We start from the raw sequence: 25,445 nt of genomic DNA, 5'->3' as shown, positions 1-25,445 counted from the left end.
AAAGCACTGAATGCCTCCACTTTTAATTTAAATTTTCAGATAGTAAAATAAATGATTATGATTGAATTAAGATAAAGCCAAAAAAAAATTATTTTAAAAATATGGAGAAATTTGACAAATGTAAAATTAGTTTTTCAGGGCCAGTGAGGATGTTTAGCAGTAATTATGAACTTCGAACTCAATTAAAAATCCAATTGCACCTCATTCAACAAGTTATAACCTTTTCAAAGGTTTTTACAGTGAGACTAATAGCATAAAATAGGAAGTTTTCCTTAACTCACTGATAGTTTAGGATTGCACTGTGGAGGGGACTTCAACACGCACCCTCTGGCAGAACGTAGAACCACTAACAGCATCATCTGAATTTCCATGTTTTTCTGCGGACTCCCAAAGTTGCTGTCAGTTTCATGAGTAATGACTGCAAATGCTGACCGTTTTGTTGTCATTACTACCACAGAATCCAGGTCTTTAAGTTCACACAGTGTGCATGAGTCCTGGCCTTGTCATCACAAGTTGCTACAGATATTGAAACACTGAATCAAAGCATGGAAGATGGCAGGATCCCCAAAGACACATTGTACAGCGAGCTCGCCACTGGTATCAGACCCACCGGCCGTCCATGTCTCCGTTATAAAGACGTCTGCAAACGCGACATGAAATCGTGTGACATTGATCACAAGTCGTGGGAGTCAGTTGCCAGCATTCGCCAGAGCTGGCGGGCAGCCATAAAGACAGGGCTAAATTGTGGCGAGTCGAAGAGACTTAGTCGTTGGCAGGAAAAAAGACAGAGGCGCAAGGGGAGAGCCAACTGTGCAACAGCCCCAACAAACAAATTTCTCTGCAGCACCTGTGGAAGAGCCTGTCACTCCAGAATTGGCCTTTATAGCCACTCCAGGCGCTGCTTCACAAACCACTGACCACCTCCAGGCGCGTATCCATTGTCTCTCGAGATAAGGAGGCCCAAAAGAAAAGAAAAAGAAGAATCAAAATAGCATAACCGAGGTTACCTGTATAAAGACAAGTAACAATCTTTTGGTGGAAAGAACTTTACCAAATAAACTTTAGACATCTCTTATTTAAGGATATAATCTGGAATTAAACATTTATCTCATCGTGCTATTGTATTCACAGATAGGGAAAGATCTTCTGTTTCCTCTTTGACCCCTTCAAGAGATGCATCTCCATCTAGCTCAGTGCCAACAGCTATTTTCAAGGTAAACTCATTTTCATGCTTACATCATTTTGATAATCACCCTAAAAGAATGCTACAATGTAATTCATGGGATATCCAGCAGAAAATTAATACTATGCAAAGTAGAAAACATTCATGTAATTATTTACCAAATGCAACATGCAATTAATGTTGCATGCTGTTCATCAGAAATCTAGTGTACTTTAATTTCTCCATCACTATATCTTGAAATAGTAATAAAAATAATTGTTAAAGCAACTTTTTATTAATCATAAATAGTGACAGGCTGTTACATTATGGCCAGTCCATGTGTGAAATAATAGAGGTAATAGCAGCACGTGCACATAGTGATATCATTATGTCACCACTAAAACAAGCTGCTGCACTGCAGCAAAATCTTAATAGGCTCCAAGAAGATCAACAACAGTCAGATAAACCCAGTTCAGAAAACAAATTTCGTGGCTGGCGATCTTAACAAAAGATCTGGTTTTTTCCCTGTTTTTGACATGGCCATTGTCTGCACGTGATCTCTCCATGGAACCCAGTGACCAAAGACCAATACATTATAAATTGCCCCTAGTATAAGTAGGTGGTAGGGAAATATCGGGACAGGTGGGGATGTGGTAGGAATATGGAATTAGTGTAGGATTAGTATAAATGGGTGGTTGATGGTCGGCACAGACTCGGTGGGCCGAAGGGCCTGTTTCAGTGCTGTATCTCTATAAAAAAAAAGCACTTGCAGTCTACAGGGCAACTCAGATCTTGTTGAGGAAACCACTTTGGTCTTCAGAGCTTTTACTGCATCTAGATTATTTGTTATCGGAGCATTAATCAGTAAAGAAACAAATGATATATTTGTTTGCACACCAAGTTAATACTTAAGAACTTTGATTCAGTATTTCAAAACTGTTGGATATGTAGTTTGTGTACTCCGTTTAAATAAAAATAAACCTTTTGAAGACCGAGCTAAAATATCTAGAAGTTTGCTTTTTAATTTTTAGCAAGAGAGTACAACTTCTCGGGCAATTTTACTTAAAGGTTTTGACCAGAGTCAGACATCGGTAGAGACCAAATATCAGTTTTAGAATTAACACTGAATATTAGAAAGCCTTACCAATAAACATGCATTGGCATTAATTTAAGTGATGCATTATTGCATCTGCAGAATAAGCAGTTAACAGTTTCAGCATGAATGAAATGGCCTAACTTCTGCCTTATCCTTCATGATTTATAGGTTCTTTTGTAAGGTGGGGAGGGAAGAGAGCATCAAATATAACTGAAGTTAGAGATTCAGACGTAAAATGCTTCTTTATTTCATTAGGGTGCAAACTTTGAAAAATCCAGCAAAACTTCTGACAACCTGAACAAAGAAGTTGTAAATGATTGGTGTTCTGAACAACAGCAGATTCCAGAACTGGAAACGGCTGAATGTAATGCTATTGTAAGTATGCCAATTCATAGTGTCTGTTACAAAATTTGTTAGGATTTTATTTCATTGTTCTGGGTTAGTTCTATACAGTTTTATATATGTTTGCAAGCCATGTTTTTCATAACTTAACTTGCCACCACCTGAAAGGGTTTCAATTTGGATTGATTGATGTGAGTTGCAAATCTCAGTCTAGTTCTTTGTGTGGGCTCGCAGCACAGAAACTGGATACCCCGTGTAAACTAGTTCTATTATTGAAATTATTAGTCTGCTTGTGGCAGAGCTCTTACAAAGTCCCACTGGAGCCTTTTCCTAAATTTTTGTGGCATGTTCCCCTCTTCTGAGCAAATAGGTATTTTCCATTCTTTCTGCCACTCACTTAAAATTATTGGGTACCATTCTCCCAAGCTCCTTGAGGCCTCATCACCGAGATATCGTCCCTTAGTTTCTGCGCTGAGCGACTCCCCTCATCCTTAGTGATTTCAACCTACATCTAAATTCCCAATCTGCTGTCCCCCTCCTTCAAGTTTCTCCACCCTCTTGTTATTACTCAATCTCTTTCTTCACATAAATTTTCCCACCCACTGACTTTGCAAGCAGCCTCTCCACCTTCAAGGCATTCATCAGTAAGATAATCTTGTTGACAATCGCCTTATCTCCTTTACCAACCACATCTCTCTGCCTAAAACCCCACTATCCTTCTCCTCTGTTTTCAAAATAAACATCCCCATCTCCTTTTGTAACTTCACTGTTTTAGCTCCCAACACCACTTTGTTTCTGGCCTTCCATTCATCACACTTGTGCTACTATTGATCTCCTCACTTGCTCTCTCACCTTTGCTTTTGTTCCCACCAAATTAATTGGCATCACCCACTATTCCTATTTTTCCAGTACAATTTCAATCCTTGCTGTCTTAGGTTTGTGGGCTAAAAACTCGAAACCACTTGGTGCACAAATAGCCTTGCCATTCTAGCCACATCTAGCTTGAGCATAATGTTCTACTGTGGCTTCCTCTCCTCAGGCAAAACCTATTACTCCAGGATTATTCACAAGGGCAAAGAAAAATCACTCCTTCCTCCGCCATGTAGACTAAAACTAGAGGGCATAGATTTAAGGTGAGAGGGAGGAGGTTTAAAGGGGATCAAAGGGGTAAATTTTTCACACAAAGAATAGTGGGTATCTGGAATGAGCTGCCTGAGGAGGTGGTGGAGGCATGCACAGTAGCAACATTTAAGAGGCATCTGGACAGGTACTTGAATGAGCAAGGCATAGAGGGATATGGAATTAATGCAGGCAGATGGGATTAGTATGGACAGGCATTATGGTCAGCCGAAGGGCCTGTTTCAATGCTGTCTGACTCTACGACTCTATGACTATGTGTATTTAGTGATGACAAGTATCAACTTTCATATGTATGCTGACAACACCCAACTCTTCCTGTCCACTACTTCTACTTCTATGCTGTCAGACTGCTTGACTGACACTAAATTAATGGTGCATGAAAACTTCCTCCAACTGAACACTGGAAAGACGGATGCCATTGGTATTGGCCCCATCATCTCTGCTCTCTTTCCACTGATTCAATTCTCCTCTCCAAACATCATGTTTAGACAAAATCAGGCAGCGTAAAGCCGTAAAGGTTCGACTTAATCCAGAGCTGATTTTCAAACCACACCTCCTGTGCACCACTAAGATTGCTTACTGCTGCTTCTGCATCATCAGCTGCATGCCTTTTGTCACATCTATACTCAATTTTTCCAGCCTCCATTCTCTTCCCTCCAAAAGTCGCAGTGGTTAGCACCACAGTCTCACAGCTCCAGGGACCCGGGTTCGATTCTGGGTACTGCCTGTGTGGAGTTTGCAAGTTCTCCCTGTGACCGCGTGGGTTTTCACCGGGTGCTCCGGTTTCCTCCCACAGCCAAAGACTTGCAGGTTGATAGGTAAATTGGCCATTTTAAATTGCCCCTAGTGTAAGTAGGTGGTAGGGATTTTGGGATTACTGCAGGGTTAGTATAAGTGGGTGGTTGTTGGTCGGCACAGACTCGGTGGGCCGAAGGGCCTATTTCAGTGCTGTATCTCTAAATAAATAAATATTCCAGCTTGAATAAACTGCTCACATCATGTTCCACTTACCCATTAGCCCTAGCTAACTGGCTCCCTATCTTCAACACATTCCCTTCTACATCTTCAAATTCCTCCATGGCTTGGTGGCACTTTACCGTTTCGATCTGCTCAAACCATACATTTCTTTTCCTACCCTTTTGGTCTACTGAGTTGCTGTGCTTTCCTCCCTCCTTTTGCCCCACCATTCCTGATGGAGGGTCCAGGCTGATGTTTCTCTCTGCCTTTAAAAATCATCTTAAACCTCAACTTTTCAACAGTGCTTTTGATCGCCTCTTAACTCTCACCATGGATTGGAACTGGTCTTTATTTTTTCCACTGTGAAGGATACTTTTCTAAATTACTTGGATATTTAGAGTCATTCATTTCTATGATATATAGATTTTATTTTCTAGTGTCTGCTCATACTTCTTGCTCCAAAATTGGGCAAACCATGAATCTTGACCAAAACCAGTTAATTTACAAATTCTCATCCCTCAAAAAATCGACTCTTGATACGGGTAAAGTCACCAGGCTCCAAAGGTAACTCACAGTTGATGGGATGCTGCTGCGTGCTGCCATTTATTTATGTACCTCCTAAAAGCTCAACAAGTACACTATGTAGGTACGTTGCTGTTACCTCGCTATATGATCCATTTGTTTTCAAAGTTGTCATTTATTAGATTAGCTGATAAATGACACTGTTACCACCTGGTGAGGAAGGGGTCCCAGGCTCCCCCCTCGCCCCTTCTCTGGTTTGGCCGTAAAAGGGTTTATCTTTTTAACAGTGATTTTAGCTTACTGCCTCAGTGAGCCCTTGCTCAATGTTCCTCGAATATAATTACAAATGAACCAATCAGACAGGTTTTCTTGAGTTTAAACAAGAAAGATGTAAGTTTATTAACCTTATCACTCTAAACCGGTTAAAAATTACTAAAATACGTGACGCATCCACACTCACATGCATCTGAGAGGTGCACACACACATAGATACAGAGGAGAACAAAGAATTGGGAGGTTGATGTAGAGTTGGTAATAAATGGAATACAGTTATGGTCCTTAATGTCCTTAATGTAATGTTCTTAATTGAAGTCCAAGTCTTAAAGTCCTCGCTGGGGCAACGTGCACTATTTCAGGCTGGCTTCTCTGGTACCAGAAGGCCGAAGAGAGGTTTTGTTTGTCTTTTTAGTGGCCGCCTGTAAAGGTCTGTAGTCTTGAGGCATAGGAGCTGCCACCATGGTTTCCCTGGGACTTTGCTGGAGAGAGATGTCTTCCTCGTGGAGTTCAAAATTACAGTCTCCTTTCTTTCTCTGAAACACAATTCAAAAACCTCAGAGTTGCCAGCAGGTATGTCATGTGACCATCTCTTTGAAACAGCAACCTCTAGAGGGGTCTTTGAACATCAGAGTCATCAGACATACTCGGTGGTGAGGGGGGTGGAGGGGGTAGGAGTGGTGGTTGGCTCTTTCAAAGTCAAAGGATGTTGATCACCACTGTTGCCAAGACCAATCTTGCTAATTGAGTCAGGGAGCACCCCCATCGTTCAAGCCAGACTGGGTAATTTCCTTCTGTCTTTCAACCAGCCCTTGTTTTAGAATGAAAGTGTGCAACCATTTTTTCAGCTGTTCAGTTCTACTTTTTCAAAAAGTCATAGTGTCCAGTAAAAAAAGGTTCTCAAGCAGTCTTTCACATGATGAAATTAATATGTTTCCATTTGGCAGGTGTGATTTCCGTCACAACACTTGTTCCGGGAGTCTGCCATTCACAATCATTTAAATCATGTGAGCCAGAAATTGTATGGTTGCCAAAATTGACGTGGTGCAAATAAATTGATGCAATAAAAAAGCAACATGTGGCATTTTTCTTTTAGTCATCGTGTTTTTCTTTTGGTTGTAGGATGCTATACAAATACTATTTCCAGATAAATTGGATGATCTTGAGATGAATACACAGAGTGCTGTTGACCTTATAGACTTCAGTCAAACAGATCTTCGCACCAGAGCAATTGCTGAAAAAACCAAGGAGATTGAAGAGGTTAGCATTTTCACTTTTATTTGAATGAAGTTAAACATGGATAAGAACAGTTAGCAAAGAAACCTTCAGGTGTGACATTACCAGAATTGAATGCAGTAAGGACAATGGTGAAGTTTACATCTCAAAGTCATGTTTGCAGTTAATGCTTTGCTATGTTGAGGATATATACTTCTCTTCCCGTCCCTCCAGTATTCTCTCCTCCAACTGAAGCTGTTGACATGCACTAGCCAAACTACCACATGTGCCTGCAGCTCTCACCCAAGTGACAATTTGTTTGAGCCTGGACAGTTATTGTGAGTAGGCTGATGAGCAGGGGAGGTACCCAACAGAACCAGGCCCTATCTTCAATACACGTGTCAGATGATATTTGGAATACCTTCGATTCCAGTCACCATACTGCAAAAAATGCATCAGAAAGAGGGTGCACAGAAGATCACAAGACTGATCCTGAATAAATGCAATGCTATGAGGGTAGATAAGAGAAACAGTGAATCTACAGTCTGAAAAGAATGCAGGTAAAAAGGACCTTATTAAGGCACATAAAATGGTATAGATAAGGTAAAACCAAGATATTATTTGAACATAGGCTAGGAAAATAGTAACAAAGGGCCTAAATTTAAGTTAGTGAAAATAAATTTAAATGCTAAATGCTTGGAACAATCTGCCACATGGCATAGTGGAGACAAAAACATTAGAAACATTCAAAATGCAGCTGTATGCTATATAATGCGAGGGTTAAGAATGAGAAGTATGAGCTTCATTGGGCAAACCGGCCTTTTCTTATCATTCAGTGCTCATGTTCCTGTTTTAACCTCTAAACCCAGATACTTCCAATCAGGAGTCACTAGATAAGAGTCAGCAATATGACATTTCACCTTCCTGAGCCCAGAGATATTGAGACTAACTCTCTTGTTCCCACTGATACCCTGTATGGTTGGCTTTGTGCAAAACAATAGATTTATGGATATTCTTACGAGAGTATCTTACCCCATTTATCCATCTAGTATTCTTTCTGAGGGAAAAGTGTTCCCAAGTTTCTGCCAATTATGCTACTTGCTAATCACCAGGATGCACATGAGAACGAATCTCTATTTGGTCTCCTAGCAGCAGCAGCATAGTTAAGACTTAGAGTTTAGCGGAGGAGCAATTGAATCTGTGACCAGTGATTAGGCCATCACTAATTTCAATTATTTATTTAAACACCTGAAAAGATTACTAAGGGAATACAATTCATATCCCACTTCTACCATGGACCGTAACATAACTGCAGAGTGACAAGATCGAGTTTTAGGTCAGCCTATTTAAGAGAAATAATTATACTTCAAATTTTCTTCATGTTTCCCATGCCAACAACTAAAAGTATTTTATTCCAAGGAAGACTCAAACAGGTTTCACATTGTTAAATCTTAATAGTCTTATAACTAAAATCTGCAGAGAAATTTAAAATAGTTTTTAAACTGCTGATTTTCTCGTGATTGCCACATAATTTGCATTTTCTTTGTATGGTTCCATTTATTGCAAGCCAACCACCAAATACTTGAGGAATGTGGTGATGATCCCTTTAGAAATGTAGCTATATTAAGCTTTCCATGTACTTATAGTTCAGTTAATTTAAAGAATTATTGTTGTATGGGCCAATTGGAATTAGGGAGGAGCATTCCCTTAAAACACTGTATTTACAACTGACATTCATTTGCAACAGTGGTTTAAAATTAAAATTAGCATACAGACACAAAACCTGACTAAATGTCAGATTGAAATATACATGGAAAAATGTTGAAGGAAAGCAGTCTGGAATTGTAGTTTTAAAAAAATACCAGTGTGAAAACAAAGATTTTATGGTTTCTGAAAATAGAGCCTTTGGTCCAAATAATTGAGGAAACTCTTCCAAAAGATCCAAACAATATAGTTAACCAGACTTTGGCCTCCAACACTTTCAGGAGCACTTAATTTTATGCCTAGAAAAAGATTTATGGTAATATTGGTCATGTTTCTTTGTAGCTGTTGTTAAACTAATTATTTTGGAGTTGTTACATGCTCCAAATATAATATTTTGTCGTGTCAGTGGTTTGTGTGTTTCAGTCTTACATCTTTGATTGCAGTTCTGTGGGACAAAACAGTTCCGCAAAGAACACTAGCTCATGGTGTACCAAGAACCTAATGTAAAATTGAGTATTTCTCTCATAAACTGTCATCAAGTAGAATTCAGTAACATTTTTCTTAAGTTATAAAAAGTTAACAAAGGTGTGAAAGCTTTGAACTCTAGCACTGATCCTTTCAGTCTATCAACAATGATGGCAAATATAGTGACGTAAATATTAGAAATGTAAAATATTGTAAAAGATATTTTGGAAGTTTTTTGTTAGCATAGATTTACTTTGTTTACTATAACAAACATTTAGTAGCCTTGTAAAAACAGAAATTGCAATTGACCTGTAAATGAGAACATAGTTGAGTAGGTTTTTACAGCACTGATGAGAAAAATTACTTCAACTCACTGTATTGTGCAGCCTACAATTTATTTTACTATTAATAGATCTCCTGTGGCTTTTTCCATGGTTCACCTCTGGGTTTTTATGTTTAGATTTTAAGGCCAATGCCCTGAATTGTCAAATTTAGATAATTGTAATGGCTTCTAAACTGCTGAGATCAATCAGAGCAAATTAATAATTGCTTGTGAATATCATGGTCCAGGTAAATGACTTTTTTTTAAAATTGCGATTAATCATTTTAGTCTGGATTTTGACAAATGCTTGATGCAAGACTTTTTTTTATGTATAAGAGCAACTCTTGCATTAAACAGTGTACAATGTATTGCATTTGGCTATTAAATTGCAAGTGTGTGTCCCTTTAAGGCAAGGTATAATTGTTGGGAATTCTTGAAGGTTCTATTCAGACTGCAGTTCAGAGCTTGGCTTTGGTTGGGAAGGTTAATGAAGATGCTGTATATTTCAGCCTCTTATGTTAAGTGCGATACAGAAATTTACATCAGTGTTGATGCCTGGCGTGTTGATACACTGTTTTTAATATATTCCTTGCAAATCTTCTGTGGCACAACGTTGGAGGTGCTGTGTTTTATAAGGAAAGGATAGTATTGCATTATACTCCGTAAAACACGAGATTGTTGTTCTAGCTGTAGTCGCAAAGGTTCATGGACATATCTCTCCATTAGAGAGAGACAATTGTTAATGTATAGCTTGATGGGCACCACTCCGCAGGTATGGGGCAAGACAAGGAGGATGGCCTCCATGAACTAGACAGCCGGTACGGGGATTAAACCTGTGCTGTTGGCGTCTTTCAGCATCACACTTTAGCCGTCTAGCTAACTAACCCCCCCCCCAAAACACAAGATTATTCTTTTTGTGCCCCTTTAAGGTTACAAAGTCTGTTGATTAATACAATTGGATGAATTCGTGCAAAAATCACGTAAGAAGCTGCAGATCCTGACTCTGATATTTTCGTGGAGAGTACCTTTGTTTCACTAACTTCAAATTGAAACGTTACATTTAAATTTTGAATACGATACTTGAGAGTGTGACTGACGTCAAATACATGTTAGACTTCCAGTTTTATAATCAAACCTCCCTTGGTGCTGCTTGTGTTTTGGGGGGGTTGGTTAGCTAGACGGTTAAAGTGTGATACTGAAAGACGCCAACAGCGCGGGTTCAATCCCCGTACCGGCTGTCTAGTTCATGGAGGCCATCCTCCTTGCCTTGCCCCATACTTGCGGAGTGGTACCCATCAAGCTATACATTACCAAGGCAGAAGATCCACTGCTTTATAAGGTAGAAATATTATAATCGTGTAACGTATTGGTGTGTGTCCCTTTTTAAGGTTAGCCAACCTAATAGTCAAGTAAGCAAAAATCTGGAGCATCCAGGTTGTTGAATACGATAAAGTAAGGTGAGAAGAGTGACTGGGAAAGTAAGAGGAATATGCCTCTTAGCCATGTGATTGTTTAATTTTTAAGGGTAAATTGCAGAGATAAACAACGCCTTGTCGATACATTGTTTTCATTTTCAAAATCCAAAGGAAACGTTATATTTACCCTCAAGTCCCATTAATGGGCTTCCTGCCTTGGGCTGTACTTTTTCATCACTGTGCATGGTGAGGTTGGGATTTACAAACAAAGGGGGTAATTTTATGCTGTCCGCTGTGGTGGATTTGGTGGCATGCAGGATGATATAATTAGGTGGGATGTGTTTTTTTGGATTCCCAACAGCGGGATATTTTAGAGGAATTAAGTCGGCAGCGGGTTTGCAGCATTCCATGGTTCCCCCAGCGCGGTGGCGGATTTCAGCTTTGCGTTCATTTAAATAACATTTATTCCCCTACGCATAGTTATTGTTCAGTCCTACCTGTCAGATTAAGTGAACAGCGAGTGATAGTCCCATGCCATCCGGTTGATGCCATGTTGAAACATGGCATGTAACAGTCGGATTTGTGCAGTTGAGCCTCAGGACTGTGCTCTTCTCTCTTTCAGTCATCTGCTAAACTAACGCCAGCATTGGAATGGATGCTTACCTCCACTCCAGCATTGGAATGGAGGTTTGCCTCCAGGTTCAACACCAGCAAGGGTGAATCAGCTCGGGATGGTGGCGACTGCATGGGCAGTGGCGACATGGAGGAGCAGGGCAGGGTAGTCAGGGAGGGAAGGGTGGGGTTGATTGAGTGCATGGAGGAGTGGAGCATGGTGAAGATGCATTTTGTCGGCTGTGGGGGTGATGGGTGGATTAGATCAGTGCAATGTGAAGATATTTGGCAAGGGCCTAAAAGGAGGGATGAGTGCTGTCAACGTTGGGGAGCTGTGGGGCAAATTGAGGGTACTGGCTAGCAGAAGGAACAGTCACAGTCAATGGGGGCAAATGGATTCCGTCGAGGGGAAGGTCAAGATTTATGGGTGGGTATTCAACAGCTTCATAGGGAGGGGAACAGGACTCGGCAACAATGGTCCATTTGATGTGAGGAGGTTCAACGATAAGAGTCTGCATGTTGATAGTAGAGGGAGTTGGAATGGGGGAGGGTGGCATGAATGCATTGATGATTACATTGTGCATGGTAATGGGGAGAGGCTCAATGGTAATGGAGGGAAGGGTAACGGTAACATTGGGTGGGTCAAGGGTAATGTGTTCAAGCTGGAAGGTTGCAGCAGGAGGTTGGAAGTTGGGGAGACTTGCCCTGAATTCCATGCGTACCATTTTCTCCAACAATAATGGAAACCACGTGGACACTCGAGGATTGCAAGGAGAGTGGGAGGAGGCAAACGACAGTGGCTGTGTTTTCTACGTGGCTGCAGTTTGAAGGCAGATATAAGGGAGCTGTTCATTGCCTCGATGTTTCAGCTCACTAGCAACAGAGGGCTGCATCGCCAGGTTCTGCATATTTATTGTTCATAAAAGCCTCAGCGACATGGGTCTCATATACCCAATTTGTCTAGTACCACAGGAAGAAGAACAAAGCAAGAGACTAAGGAAGGCTCTTTTCCCTCAACTTGTGATGCCTGAACGCCAGCAACGCCAGTGAGGATGCTGTGAAGGATAACATTGAGGAACGTCCTTATCGAAGATGGGCACTGACATGTCATCGCATTCTCAGGACAAGGACAAATTACCTTCAAATGTGAGCGAAGCAATGCCCGAGACGCCTAAGGATGTCATGTGAAATGGTCACAGAAATTTGTAGGATCCTGCAGCATGACCTGCAGCCGTTCGGCTTCGGTGGGAATCCCATGCCAGTTGCCTCAAGGTGACTGTTGCACTCAATCTTTTTCTGCAGTGGATCCTTCCAGGGGTCCACAGGCGACATATATGGCATCTCGTAGTCTGCGACCCACAGGTGCATCAAAGAGGTGACCGATGCCCTTTTGTGACGTGACAATGATTTCATCTACTTACGTGTAGATGAGGACAGCCAAGCAGCAATGTCTGCGGCCTTCGGTGCCATGGCCGGCTTCCCTAGAGTGCAAGGGGTGAGCGACTGTAGTCATGTGGCCATTAGAGCTCCCTAGGACCAGCCTGCTTTCTTTGTCAACCGCAAAGGCTTCCACTCTTTAAATGTGCAGCTAGTTTGCGACCACAGGAGAAGAATCATGCATATTTCTCAGGGAGCTGTCATGACTCCTATATTTTGAGGAACTCCCAGCTGCCAGCAGTTTTCGAGGAACCAGCCGAAGTGGACAGATGGATCTTGGGTGACTAGGTTTACCCACTTTGTGCATGGTTAATGACACCAGTACTTTATCGACAAAGCACTGCTGAAGAGAGGTACAATGCTGCTCACACATCCACCAGAGCTATCATTGGACACACCATTGGCATGCTGAAAATGTGATTCCGTTGCCTTGACCAGTTTGGAAGGGCTCTTCAGTACACACCACAGAGGCTGTCATGAATATTTGTTGCCTGCTGTGTCTTGCACAACCTTATAATTAGACGTGGCAGCATTCTGCAGGCGGAGGAACAGGAGGAATCCCAGTCCTCCTCAGAAGACTATGAAGAGGGTGAGGAAGAGGACAACAGTGACAACGATGCCATCATTGATATGAGGGCCATGGAGACACATGCAAGGGAAATCAGGGAGAACCTCATTTGTGCATGTTTTAGCCAACAATAAGCCACATCATCAAGGAACGTTGGGACGAGAAACATAACCGTTCCCCACAGAAATTCCCTTTTGTATGAGGTCTTATTCATCTCTGCAGTCTTAACAAAGCATTGCTGCACTTTCATGTGATTGGCATTTGAAATCATCTGTGGGCTATGAATGTGGCTACACACCACTGCAAGCAGCATTAAGTTATGGCCATAGAAAACAAAAGTAAGCCATGACAGCATTGGAAAAAGTTATTAATCATCAATAAGAAAATAGCCATCATTGAAGAATGAAGGCTCAAATTCCAATGAGATATGGACATTGGACATTTCCTGAGATGCTTTGCAAGCATCATTGCGTTCCTGCCATAGGCCGCCAAAATACTTCTTCAAGGTAAATACTTCTTCACTCTGCTTCTCTTTCCACAGATGCTGCCAGACCTGCTGAGTGGTTCCAGCATTTCTTGTTTTTATTCCGCCAAAATACTTCTTTGTGTTCAACTGTAACCAAGCAAAACATTACTGAGAGTGGACCAAATTTTGCATGAAATAAAAATGTGTTAAATCTTTGCAATCGTGACAATTCGTACAGCACCTGTGCCATCATCATGATCAAAACTCTTTCAATTTCCTTTTTCTCCAACTATGTCTTGATGCTACCCCGTAATTAGCAGCTGAAATGGAGGTATTCTGCTCAGTGCGCCACCCCATTGCTGTGGATGACTGTGGCGGCATCCTCTGGAGGAACGGGGCCTTGATGGCGCCATCCTACTGAGAGTCTACAGCAATGGTGCTTGAGTATCCTCCATGTGCTCGCTTGCTGGAGGTAAGTGGGCAAATGTCGGGGGGATGGTGGGGGAGGACGAGATGCCGCTTACCCTGGGGGTATCCTGAGAGGAAGGCCCCGGGGCAGCTGGCACGTGCTCCTCCTCCATCGGTGTGCACGATTGCACCTGTCTGTCTCCCTGAGGTGAAGGAGCACCTGGAGGGAGGTCCAGGTTCCTCGTCCCCTCTCGCTTAGACTCTGCTGCATAGAGTCCACAGCAACAGCGATGGAATGCAGGTCAGATTGGATATGGCTCGAATGCTCAACCAGACTCGCCACAGAGCTCAACAGACTCTCAACTGAGGAAGCCATGTGCTCAGATGCCTGGGACATGGCAGATGTCATAGCTTTGCATGGACTCCTCCATGGCACGAACGAAGCCACGCATGACCTCGGGCATCTCTGAAATATTTCCCACACAGCTTTGCTGCACATCCAGCAGACTTCTCATAGCAACAAACAGAGGATCATCATGAGCATGCGATTGAGCAGGTGCCTGGACCCCAGCATTCCGCCAGTTGTCTAAGGACCCAGCTGGCACATACTCCCTCAGCTGCTGGGACATGTCTGTGTCCACCAGTTTGTGAACCAGTCTCTAATACTAAACCCTCCAGCGGACCATATGGATGTATCTGCGCTGGTGTAGGGGGAAGAAGAGGCAGGTGACAGTGCACCTCTGGGGCATTGGCTTCTTCTTCCCCCGCCCCCCCAGATGAGGATTCTTGAGCCACGCGCTGTTCTGCGACTTGAGTGCAGGCACCTGCAGTGGAGACACACGAGTTCACACAATTTCCTTCAGTTTCCACATATGGTTGCAAGAGCAGAAATGACACTTCATCCTCCTGCCTCACCATCTCTACTCGCCCTGCCTCCCTCCTCTGTCGCCATCTCGCACGCCTTCTCCTTAGCCGTGGTCAGCAGCCTGATGTCAGCGACCCTCTCATCTTAGCATGTTCACGCTGGTGGTGGCTTCGTTTATCCTGTGCAGATTTAATGACATGGCAAATGATGCATCACAATCATTGCATACATGCATCAACATCACTCATTCTGCATTGGCTTTTGCACGACACATCCAAGCACATAAACAATGCTGACCTTCATCATTTAGTGAATGACACCAAGGCTGCTCATGCATTCCACTGCATTCCTTGCATTCCCTCTGCCTGAAAGGCACAGAGCCATGGAAGAAAACAATGGTGCAGCTTTGCCAGAACCACTTATCCTCGCTGATCTGAGAAAGTCATTGATTCACTTGCGGCACTGCCCCCGTGTTCTACGAGGGACCCCACGGTTTGATACCTCCTCTGCTGCCTCCATCCAGGCAGCCTTGAAGCGCGAGGGTCTTCTGACTCCATCTGCAGGGAAACGGACCTCCCGCCTTTCTCTGACAACCTGGAGGAGAACATGGAGGGAGGCATCACCAAACTGTGGGGCAGAAGGCTGCCTGCTGGCTGCCATGAGATTCACTGTAGCTGTAGGGAAAATAAATTATGACTTTGGTGACTTTCACAAAATAAAGGAGGCAAAAATATTTTGATTTCGTAAATGCTTCAATTTAAGTTATGCTGAAGATACTTACATGGAAGGAAAGCTGCTGATCCTTGAGGTTGCAAGCACAGAATGTTTTATATCTGTGGTGATCATGGTGCTTGGGGCAGTGATGGTGGCTCTCACCAATGAAAGGCCTAAACTGCTGCATGATCCCACATGTTCCCCATGGCTAATTTAAATACAAATTCACATGGGAAATGGGATTTGTGGTAGGAGCAGAAGTTACAACAACTTCCTGTCCCGCCGTCAGGAACGCTAAGGCACTCATAAGATTCCACCCATGGAGTCCTGACGCACACTATTTTCAGTCTTGCTGTCATTCAGAAAAATTCTGGAAGTTGCAAGCACAAATGCTGTTGAGTGTCCAGTTGTCAGAGTAATAGTTCTCAACATCCCATATACTCAAGCTATGGACTTCAGCACAAGACTCTGGAAAATATTGTTAAAGACACTAAGCGAACAAAGTGCTGCTGTATAATTAAGTCTAATAATTCTTTGAAATATTGTAATTTTTTATGTTACAAAGCTTTTTTACAATATTGCGTTTCTTAATTAGTGAGAGTTCAAAATTGCATCTATCAGGGGTCAGTGGTGGGGCCCCCTTCTTTTCTTGATATGATTAATGACCTAGGCTTGGGTGTACAGGGCACAATTTCAAAATTTGCAGATGACACAAAACTTGGAAGTTTTGTGAACTGTGAGGAGGATAGTGATAAACTTCAAGAGGACAGAGGCTGGTGGAATGGGTAGACAGATGAAATCTAATGCATAAATGTGTGCAGTGATTCATTTTGATAGGAAGAACGGGAGAGGCAATATAAGTAAAAGGAGATACAGGAGCAGAGGAACCTGGGGGCATATGGACACAAATCATTGAAGGTTGCAGGGCAGGATCTGAAAGTGGTTAATAAAGCAGATGGGATCCTGGGCTTTATAAATAGGGGCATAGAGTACAAGAATAAGGAAAATACAATAAGTCTGTTTAAAGCATTGGTTCGACCTCAACTGGCGTATTGTGTCCAGTTCTGGGTACCACACTTTCGGAAGGATGTTATGACATTCGAGAAGGTGCAGAAAAGGTTCACAAGAATGGTTCCAGGGATGAAGGACTTCAGTTATGTGGATAGGTTGGAGAAGCTGGGTCTGTTCTCCTTGGAAAAGTGATTTGGAGGAGATTTGATAGGTGCTCAAAATCATGAGGAGTCTGGACAGAGTAAGTAGGGAGAAACTGTTCCCATTAGCCAAAGGATCCAGAACCAGAGGACACCAATTTAAGGTGATTGGCAAAAGAACCAACAGCGACCTGAGGAAAAACCTTTTTCTGCAGTGAGTGGTTAGTATCTGGAATGCCCTGCCTGAGAATGTGGTGGAGACAGAATCAATCGAGGCCTTCAAAAGAGAACTAGATAATTATCTGAAGAGAAAAAAATTTGCAGGGTTACGGGGAAAAGGCAGGGGAATGGGACTAAGTGAGTTGCTCTTGTCAAGTGGCCTCCTTCTGTGTTGTAACCATTCTATGAGTATATGAATCATTAAAAAATGGCTTTGTATTGGTAGTTTTTGCTAATTGCTCATTTTTGGTTGTTTTCAAGAATCCTCTGTTTTCCATTGAAAATTTATGTATCCACTTTGTCTACTTCCAATTGGTACTTTAGCTGTTCAGTTGTGGATTTATTTCTGTTTTATGAAAATGTAACTTCTGCAGTCAGGTGTAATTGTGACGCTAAATTTGATTCTAGAAGTCTGACGCTGGAATTGTGATGAAAGTATATGTGCAAAGCACAATGACATCTCTAATATGGATAGACAGATCTCCTGGGCTATTCAGGAATGAAGTAGTATTTTTGCTAATTTAGTTGCTAATCCAGCCTGTGCTTTTAAGGTCACTGCTGTAGCCAGGGAAATTCCCACAAATCTATCTCATTAGCAAATGCTGAAGTCAGAGAGCTGTTATAATTGCTTTTAAGTTTCCGGCTGCAGATGAATGAATGGCTTTATTTTTAAAACATTATTTTGCACCAATAATAATGTGTTACATCTGGATACGTGCTAGACGCAGTGTTTCATAATTACAATTGATTGCCTGTGGCATTGCTTGTGAATATAAATGAAGGGGTTAGTTGTGAGGGTGATGTTTGTTTCATGACAGTATGCCCATTTGAGGTTATAGTGTATCCTGATATGTTGCTAACTTTTGAAGTGGGGTTTTCTTGTTTGTTGTTGAAAGGTTTTAATGTCCAATTATGGAACGACCTCAATGAAATTATTGTTGAGTAGGACATTGGTTGACAACACCAGAGACAGAATCAAAGTATTGAACTTTGAATATAATGTACTGGGTGTGGTGTAGGAGGAAGCTGTTGAACAGGATAGGTTTTAGAGGGATTTAGCAATTGGATTATTGTCTCTTGATTTGATGTTTAGGTTGAAGGAAGTGATTGAAGTACTTTTGCAGGTGGGTTGCAGGAGTATTTTGAGGGAATGGGATGGTGCTGAGCACAGAAAGCCTGGTTAGAATGTGCAAGGAAAGACTGAGCTATGGTATCACTTTGACAAAGAAAGAAGGAGCCTCTTGAGGAAACACAAATTTTAAGGAGAGGCTAAGACTCTTGTCGAGGGATGAGGGAGCGAGCAAAGGTGGTCCTTGCAGTATGAAAGAAAGAAAGACTTGCATTTATAGTGTGCTTTTCACAACCAAATGTCTCAATACGCTTTACAGCCATTGCAGTACTTAGTACAGTCACTGTTGTAATGCAGGAAATCAATGGAAGGACAGAATTAGCTGTGAGGATCTGGTTGGAGCAGAGGTATGGAGAAAAGTGGAACCTGTGAAGGATCAGGGTACAGGTTTGGATGAAATGAGCTTAGGGGAAGTCAGAGGTTTTGGAAACTTGGAGGACTAAGGGAAATTTTATTCGATTTAAAACAGGGTGTCTGAAGGAATGTAATGTGGAGAGAGTTGTTTGGCGAAATTTTCTTCAAAATAAGGGTAGAGAACCATAGAAAAGTTACGGCACAGAAGGAGGCCATTTTGCCCATTGTGTCTGCGCCAACTGAAAAAGCTAGCTGCCCAATCTAATCCCACCTTTCAGCACTTGGTCCGTAGCCTTGCAGGCTACAGCACTTCAGATGCATGTCTAGGTACCTTTTAAATGAGTTGAGGGTTTCTGCCTCCACCACTGATCCGGGCAGTGAATTCCAGACACCACCACCCCGCCCCCCCCCCCCCCCCCCCAACCCTCTGGGTGAAAAGGTTTTTCCTCAAGTCCCCTCGAATCCTTCTACCATTCACCTCAAACCTGTGCCCCCAGGTAATTGAACTCTCCACTAGGGGAAACGGGTCCTTCCTATCTACTCTATCTAGGCCCCTCAATTTTGTTCACCTCAATTAAGTCACCCCTCAGCCTCCTCTGTTCTAAGGAAAACAACCCGAGCCTATCCAATCTTTCCCCATAGCTGCAACTTTCAAACCTTGGCAACATGCTTGTAAATCAGGACTTGATGAAAGGTCACTTACCTGAAACGTTAACTCTGCTTCTCTCTCCACAGATGCTGCCAGACCTGCTGAGTATTTCCAGCACTTTGTTTTTATATGATATATGAGGCAAAGACCTGGCAAATGGAGTATAATGTGGAAAGTGTGAAATTGTCCATTTTGGTAGGAAGAATAAAAAAGCATATTATCTAATTAATGAGAGGATGCAGAGGGATCTGGATATCCGAGTGCATGAATCGCAAAAGATTAGTATGTAGGTATAGCACAAAATTAGGAAAACTAATAGAATGTTATCATTTATCGCGAGGGGAATTGTATACAAAAGTAGGGAGGTTATGCTTCAGCTATACTGGGCATTGGTAAGACCACATCTGGAGTATTGAGTACTGGTCTCCTTATTTAATGAAGGATGTAAATGTGTTGGAGGCAGTACAAAGAAGGTTTACTAGACTAATACCTGGAATGGGTGGGCTGTCTTACAAGGAAATATTGGACAGGCTAGGCTTGTATTTGCAGGAATTTAGAAGAGTAGGAGGCGACTTGATTGAAACATATAAGATCCTGAAGGGCCTTAATAGGGTGGTTGTGGGAAAGTTGTTTCCCATTGTGGGAGAATCTGGAACTTGGGGTCACTGTTTAAAAATAAAGGGTCGCCGGTATAAGACAGATGAGGAGAAATTTTTTCTGTCAGAGGGTCATGAGTCTCTTCCTCAAAAGGCAGAGTCTTTGAAAATTTTTAAGGCAGAGGTAGATAGATTCTTGATAAGTAAGAGGGTGGAAGGTTATCGGGGGTAGGCGTGAATGTGGAGTAATCAGTTCAGCCATCAACTTATTGAATGGCGGAGCAGGCTCGAGGGGCCAAGTGGCCTACTCCTGCTCCTAATTTGTATGTTCGGAATTTTAAATACAGACATTGCTTAACCAGGAGCTAGTGTGAGTTCGTGAGCAAGGGGTGATGGGTGAATGGGATTTGGCGCAAGTTCAGACATGACAGCTGAGTTTTGGATGACCTCAAGTTTACGAGGGGAGAATGTGGGAGGCAGCCAGGAGTGCTTTAGAATGGTCAAGTCTGGAGGTGACAAATGCATGGATGAGGGCTTCAGCAGCAGAAGAGCTGGTGGGGCAGAGTCGGGTGATAGAGTTGGAAACATATCTTAGTGATATGTGGTTGAAAGCCTGCTCTGCCATTCAGGAAGATCATGGTTGATCTGATTGAGGTCTTAGCTCCGCGTTCCTGTCCACCCCACCACCCCCCCCCCCCCATAACCCTGGACTCCCTTGTAGATCTAAAATATGTCTAACTTAGCCTTAATTATATTCAGTGTCCTAGCCTCCATTGCTCTCTAGGGAAATGAATTCCAAAGATTACCAACCCTCAGAGAAGAAACTCCACCACATCTCCATCTTATTTTGAAACTGTGCCCTAGTTCTAGAATCGCCATGAGGGGAAACATCCTCTCAGCATCTACCAGATCAAGCCCCTCAGAATCTTAGACGTTTGAATAAGATCGCCTCTCATTCTTCTAAACTCCAATGAGTATGGACCCAACCTGCTCAATCTTTCCTCATAAGTCATCCTTCATCCCAGGAATCAGCCTGGTGAACCTTCTCTGAACTACTTCCAATGCAAGTATATCCCTCCTTAAGTAAGGAGACCAAATCTGTACACCGTAATCTAGGTATAGTCACACCAATGCCCTGTACAGTTGTAGCAAGATTTCCCTACTTTTCCAGACTCCATCTCCCTTGCAATAAATGCCAGCATTCCAAATGCCTTCCTACTTACTTGCTCTACCTGCATTCTAACTTTTTGTGATTCATGTACAAGGACACCCAGATGTCTCTGTACTGCAGCATGCGACAGTCTCTTTCCATGTAAGTAATGTTCGCTTTTCTATTCTTCCTGCCAAAATGGACAAGCTCACATTTTCTCACATTATACTCCATCTGCCAAATCTTTGCCCACTTGCCTAATCTATTTATATCTCTTTGTAGATACTTTGTGTCCTCACAACTTGCTTTTCTACCTATCTTTGTGTTGTTACAACCAGGTGAGAAATGTGTCTAGGGGTCTCTTTCAGCTTTCACCTGGTCTCATTGTAACAGGGTTTTATGTCTTTAAACATACCATGTTTTGGCTCCCCCTTGGTGAATCCTTGTTTACCATTTTCCAATTATAAGGCAAAGAAATGAGCATAAACAGGCTTTCTCAGGTTTAAAGAAGAAAAGTGAAATTTATTAAACCTTAAACTCTAATTCGGTTAATGCCTATGGATACACGTCGCGCCCCACGCTAGCATACATACGCGATACACACGTGCAGGTAGAGATAGAAAAGAGCAGAAGAAAAAATACAGTAGAGAGGTTTGATACAATATCAGAAGAGTGCTTCGAGCTCACTAGTCCTTTTGTAGGTAATTCTTGCTTTTCGTTGGGGCCCAGTGTTCTTCTTAAACTTGTTCACTGTAGGAAACTTCACTCTTGGAGTTGCTGTGTCTTCAATGGATTCCAATTTTGGTGAGAAAGAGATGAGCAGACAGGAGAGAGATCTTTTCCAGTCCAGGAGCAAACAGTTTTCTCAGTTCAAATTGTCTGTGGCAAGTTCAAATTCAAACAGCCAGTTAGTCGTGTGAATAAACTGGTCTGACCACGTCTGTTTGTGTATTCGGCCATCTTAGCAGTTAACCTGGAATGCTAGCCTCTCCACCTTCAATGTCTGGTAATCAAAAGTCCATTGTGGATTAAAGTGGAACAGGGAGTGGCCCCTTTGTCCTTTCCACGTACTGTCTGTTACTATGCAAAAAAGGTCTTTCCAGCGAGGGGCCTGGCAATTCCTTGTGATAGGCCCTCTTTTCTTCCCAGCAACAATTTTAAATTTTAATGTCGATGTGGCGAAATATCTGTGCCCCATCCTTGGCAGCATGACAGTATCGTCAGCAAATTTGGCTACAATACACTATACGTTCCCTTTATCCATGTCATTAATCTAGATTGTATATAGTTGAGGCACTGATCCCTGTGGCACTCCACTAGTTACAGTTTGCCAATCTGAAAATGCCCCATTTATTCCGACTCTCTGTTTCCTGTTATTTAGCCAATCCTATATCCATGCTAATATATTACCCCCAACACCATGAGCTCTTATCCTGGGTAGTAACCTTGGATGTGACACCTTATCGAATCCTTTTTGGAAATCCAAATACATTACATCTACTGATTCCCCTTTATCCACCCTGCTAGTTACATCCTCAAAGAACTCTAATAAATTTACCAAACACGATTTCCCTTTCATAAAACCATGTTGACTCTGCCTGATTGCATTATGATTTTCTAAATGTCCTACTACTACTTCCTTAATAATGGATTCTAGGATTTTCCCGGTGAAAGATGTTAGGCTAATTGGCCTATAGTTTCCTGCTTTCTGTTTCCACCCCCCCGACCCTTTTCTTGACTAGAGGTGCCACTGGCACCTTTCCAGAATCTAGGGAATTTGGGAAGATTACAACCAATGCGTCCACTATTTCTACAGCTACTTCTTTAAAGACCCTAGGATGCAGGCCAGCATGTCCAGGGGACTTGTCAGCCTTTAGTCCCATATATACTGACGTCGTGTTTACGGATGGTGTTGCAAGGGGGCAGCATGTAGATGAGGTATAGATGAGGAAGAAGAGAGGTGTTAGTATTTTTAATAGTCTCTCAAATTTGGGTTGTGGTGCTAATTGTGGTTAATTTTCTTAAATTGTCCAGCAGTGTCGCTGTGCTGGGCTTCACTCTATTAAACTAGCCAACATTATGTGCAAGTCTACAGCAAGGAGAGTTTGACCAGGTGGCTAGGGAAATACTAGGCTGCAAGTGAGGTAAGTAGCATCAGAAGTGGAGATGGAGCCGCAAGAATGGGAAAATTACAGGCTGGAAAATTAAATGTTCATAGGCTACAAGGAGAAGTGGAGAGAATAGAAGCAGGGCCTAGGAGACTGAGCAACATATATGATCAAGTTGTTACAGAGAAATTGAACGAAAACAAAGTAAAACCAACTGCATGATCCATTACAAAGGATAAAAATATATGCTTTAATGATTTGACTTCAATATCTGGGTGGTTTATGGATGCTCTAGCAACTAGAGTTTTTAAACGATCTGCACTTTGCTCTTAATAGCGCAGCCCACTTTTGCTTGAATTCAACTTTGTTGAAACAGTGAAGACAGGAGGAAGACCTGGAGGTCGATCGCAAGAAGAGGAAGTAGAACATTGGAGAGATCAGGGAGGGGTCATTAAGTTGGGCAGGGAAGTGATCTAAAATTGAGGGCCAAGAAAAAAGCGGCAGGAAATGGAAGAGCAACATTCAGGGCATTGATCCCAGGTGAAGAGCAGCAGACACAATGGCTAAAATATGAAGTAAATAGAATTGTTTAGTGTGTATATACCACCAAAGCTACTAAGTATCATCACCTCATTCCATGACAATATGAAAGGCACAATTCAGCATAGCGGCACCTCATCAGACCCCTTTCCTATCCTGAGTGGCGTGAAACAGGGCTGTGTTCTCGCACCCACACTGTTTGGGATTTTCTTCTCCCTGCTGCTCTCACATGCGTTCAAGTCTTCAGGAGAAGGAATTTTCCTCCACACAAGATCAGGGGGCAGGTTGTTCAACCTTGCCCGTCTAAGAGCGAAGACCAAAGTACGGAAAGTCCTCATCAGGGAACTCCTCTTTGCTGACGATGCTGCTTTAACATCTCACACTGAAGAGTGTCTGCAGAGTCTCTTCGACAGGTTTGCAGCTGCCTGCAACGCATTTGGCCTAACCATCAGCCTCAAGAAAACGAACATCATGGGACAGGACGTCAGAAATGTTCCATCCATCAATATCGGCGACCACGCTCTGGAAGTGGTTCAAGAGTTCACCTACCTAGGCTCAACTATCACCAGTAACCTGTCTCTAGATGCAGAAATCAACAAGCGCATGGGAAAGGCTTCCACTGCTATGTCCAGACTGGCCAAGAGAGTGTGAGAAAATGGAACACAAAAGTCCGAGTGTATCAAGCCTGTGTCCTCAGTACCTTGCTTTATGGCAGCGAGGCCTGGACAACGTATGTCAGCCAAGAGCGACGTCTCAATTCATTCCATCTTCGCTGCCTCCGGAGAATACTTGGCATCGGGTGGCAGGACCGTATCTGCAACACAGAAGTCCTCGAGGCGGCCAACATCCCCAGCTTATACACACTACTGAGTCAGCGGCGCTTGAGATGGCTTGGCCATGTGAGCCGCATGGAAAATGGCAGGATCCCCAAAGACACATTGTACAGCGAGCTCGCCACTGGTATCAGACCCACCGGCTGTCCATGTCTCCGCTTTAAAGACGTCTGAAAACGCGACATGAAGTCCTGTGACATTGATCACAAGTCGTGGGAGTCAGTTGCGAGCAATCGCCAGAGCTGGCGGGCAGCCATAAAGGCGGGGCTAAAGGCGAGTCGAAGAGACTTAGCAGTTAGCAGGAAAAAAGACAGAAGCGCAAGGGGAGAGCCAACTGTGTAACAGCCTCGACAAACAAATTTTTCTGCAGCACCTGTGGAAGAGCCTGTCGCTCTAGAATTAGCCTTTATAGCCACTCCAGGCGCTGCTCCACACACCACTGACCACCTCCAGGCACTTACCCATTGTCTCTCGAGACAAGGAGGCTGAAGAAGTAGATATTAAAGTGAAATGAGGAATAAAATAAGAGCTGGACCTTGCAGTCAGCAATGGAGCAATGGCTCTTGCACTGACCTCAAAAACCTGCCCACAAGGATCTAGTAGTGTAACATCAAAACATAGAGAGCAGGAGTAGGCCATTTGGCCCTTTGAGCCTGCTCCACCATTCATTATGATCATGGATGATCATCCAACTGAGTAACCTGTTCCCACTTTCCCCGCATATCCTTTGATCCCTTTCGCCCCAAGAGCTATATCTAACTCCTTCTTGAAAACATACAATGTTTTGGCCTCAACTGCTTTCTGTGGTAGCAAATTCCACAGGCTCACTACTCTCTGGGTGAAGAAATTTCTCCTCATCTCAGTCCTGAAAGGTTTACCCCGTATCCTTAGACTGTGACCCCTGGTCTAGACTCCCCCACCATCGGGAACATCCTTCCTACGTCTACCCTGTCAAGTCCGGTTAGAATTTTATAGGTTTCTATGAGATCCCCCCTCACTCTTCTGAACTCCAGCGAATATAATCCTAACCGAC

General features: G+C 42.8%; 1 protein-coding gene across 7 annotated transcripts in view; it reads left to right on the top strand.

Annotated features, from left to right (window-relative positions):
- The window catches only part of pphln1 (periphilin 1), a 291,915-nt gene that overhangs the window by 182,770 nt on the left and 83,700 nt on the right, over nucleotides 1–25,445 (top strand). For all 7 annotated transcript variants that reach the window (XM_068050976.1, XM_068050977.1, XM_068050971.1 and 4 more), the window contains 3 exons: nucleotides 1,132–1,214; nucleotides 2,514–2,633; nucleotides 6,615–6,752. In XM_068050976.1, coding sequence (XP_067907077.1) covers nucleotides 1,132–1,214; nucleotides 2,514–2,633; nucleotides 6,615–6,752 — 341 coding nt within the window. The remainder of the gene's footprint in view (nucleotides 1–1,131; nucleotides 1,215–2,513; nucleotides 2,634–6,614; nucleotides 6,753–25,445) is intronic.

This window comes from Heterodontus francisci, chromosome 18 (genome assembly GCF_036365525.1).
Source record: "Heterodontus francisci isolate sHetFra1 chromosome 18, sHetFra1.hap1, whole genome shotgun sequence".
Lineage (NCBI taxonomy): Eukaryota > Metazoa > Chordata > Chondrichthyes > Heterodontiformes > Heterodontidae > Heterodontus > Heterodontus francisci.
Note: the sequence above shows the minus strand (reverse complement) of the source record. Positions and strands in the feature narration are given on the sequence as shown.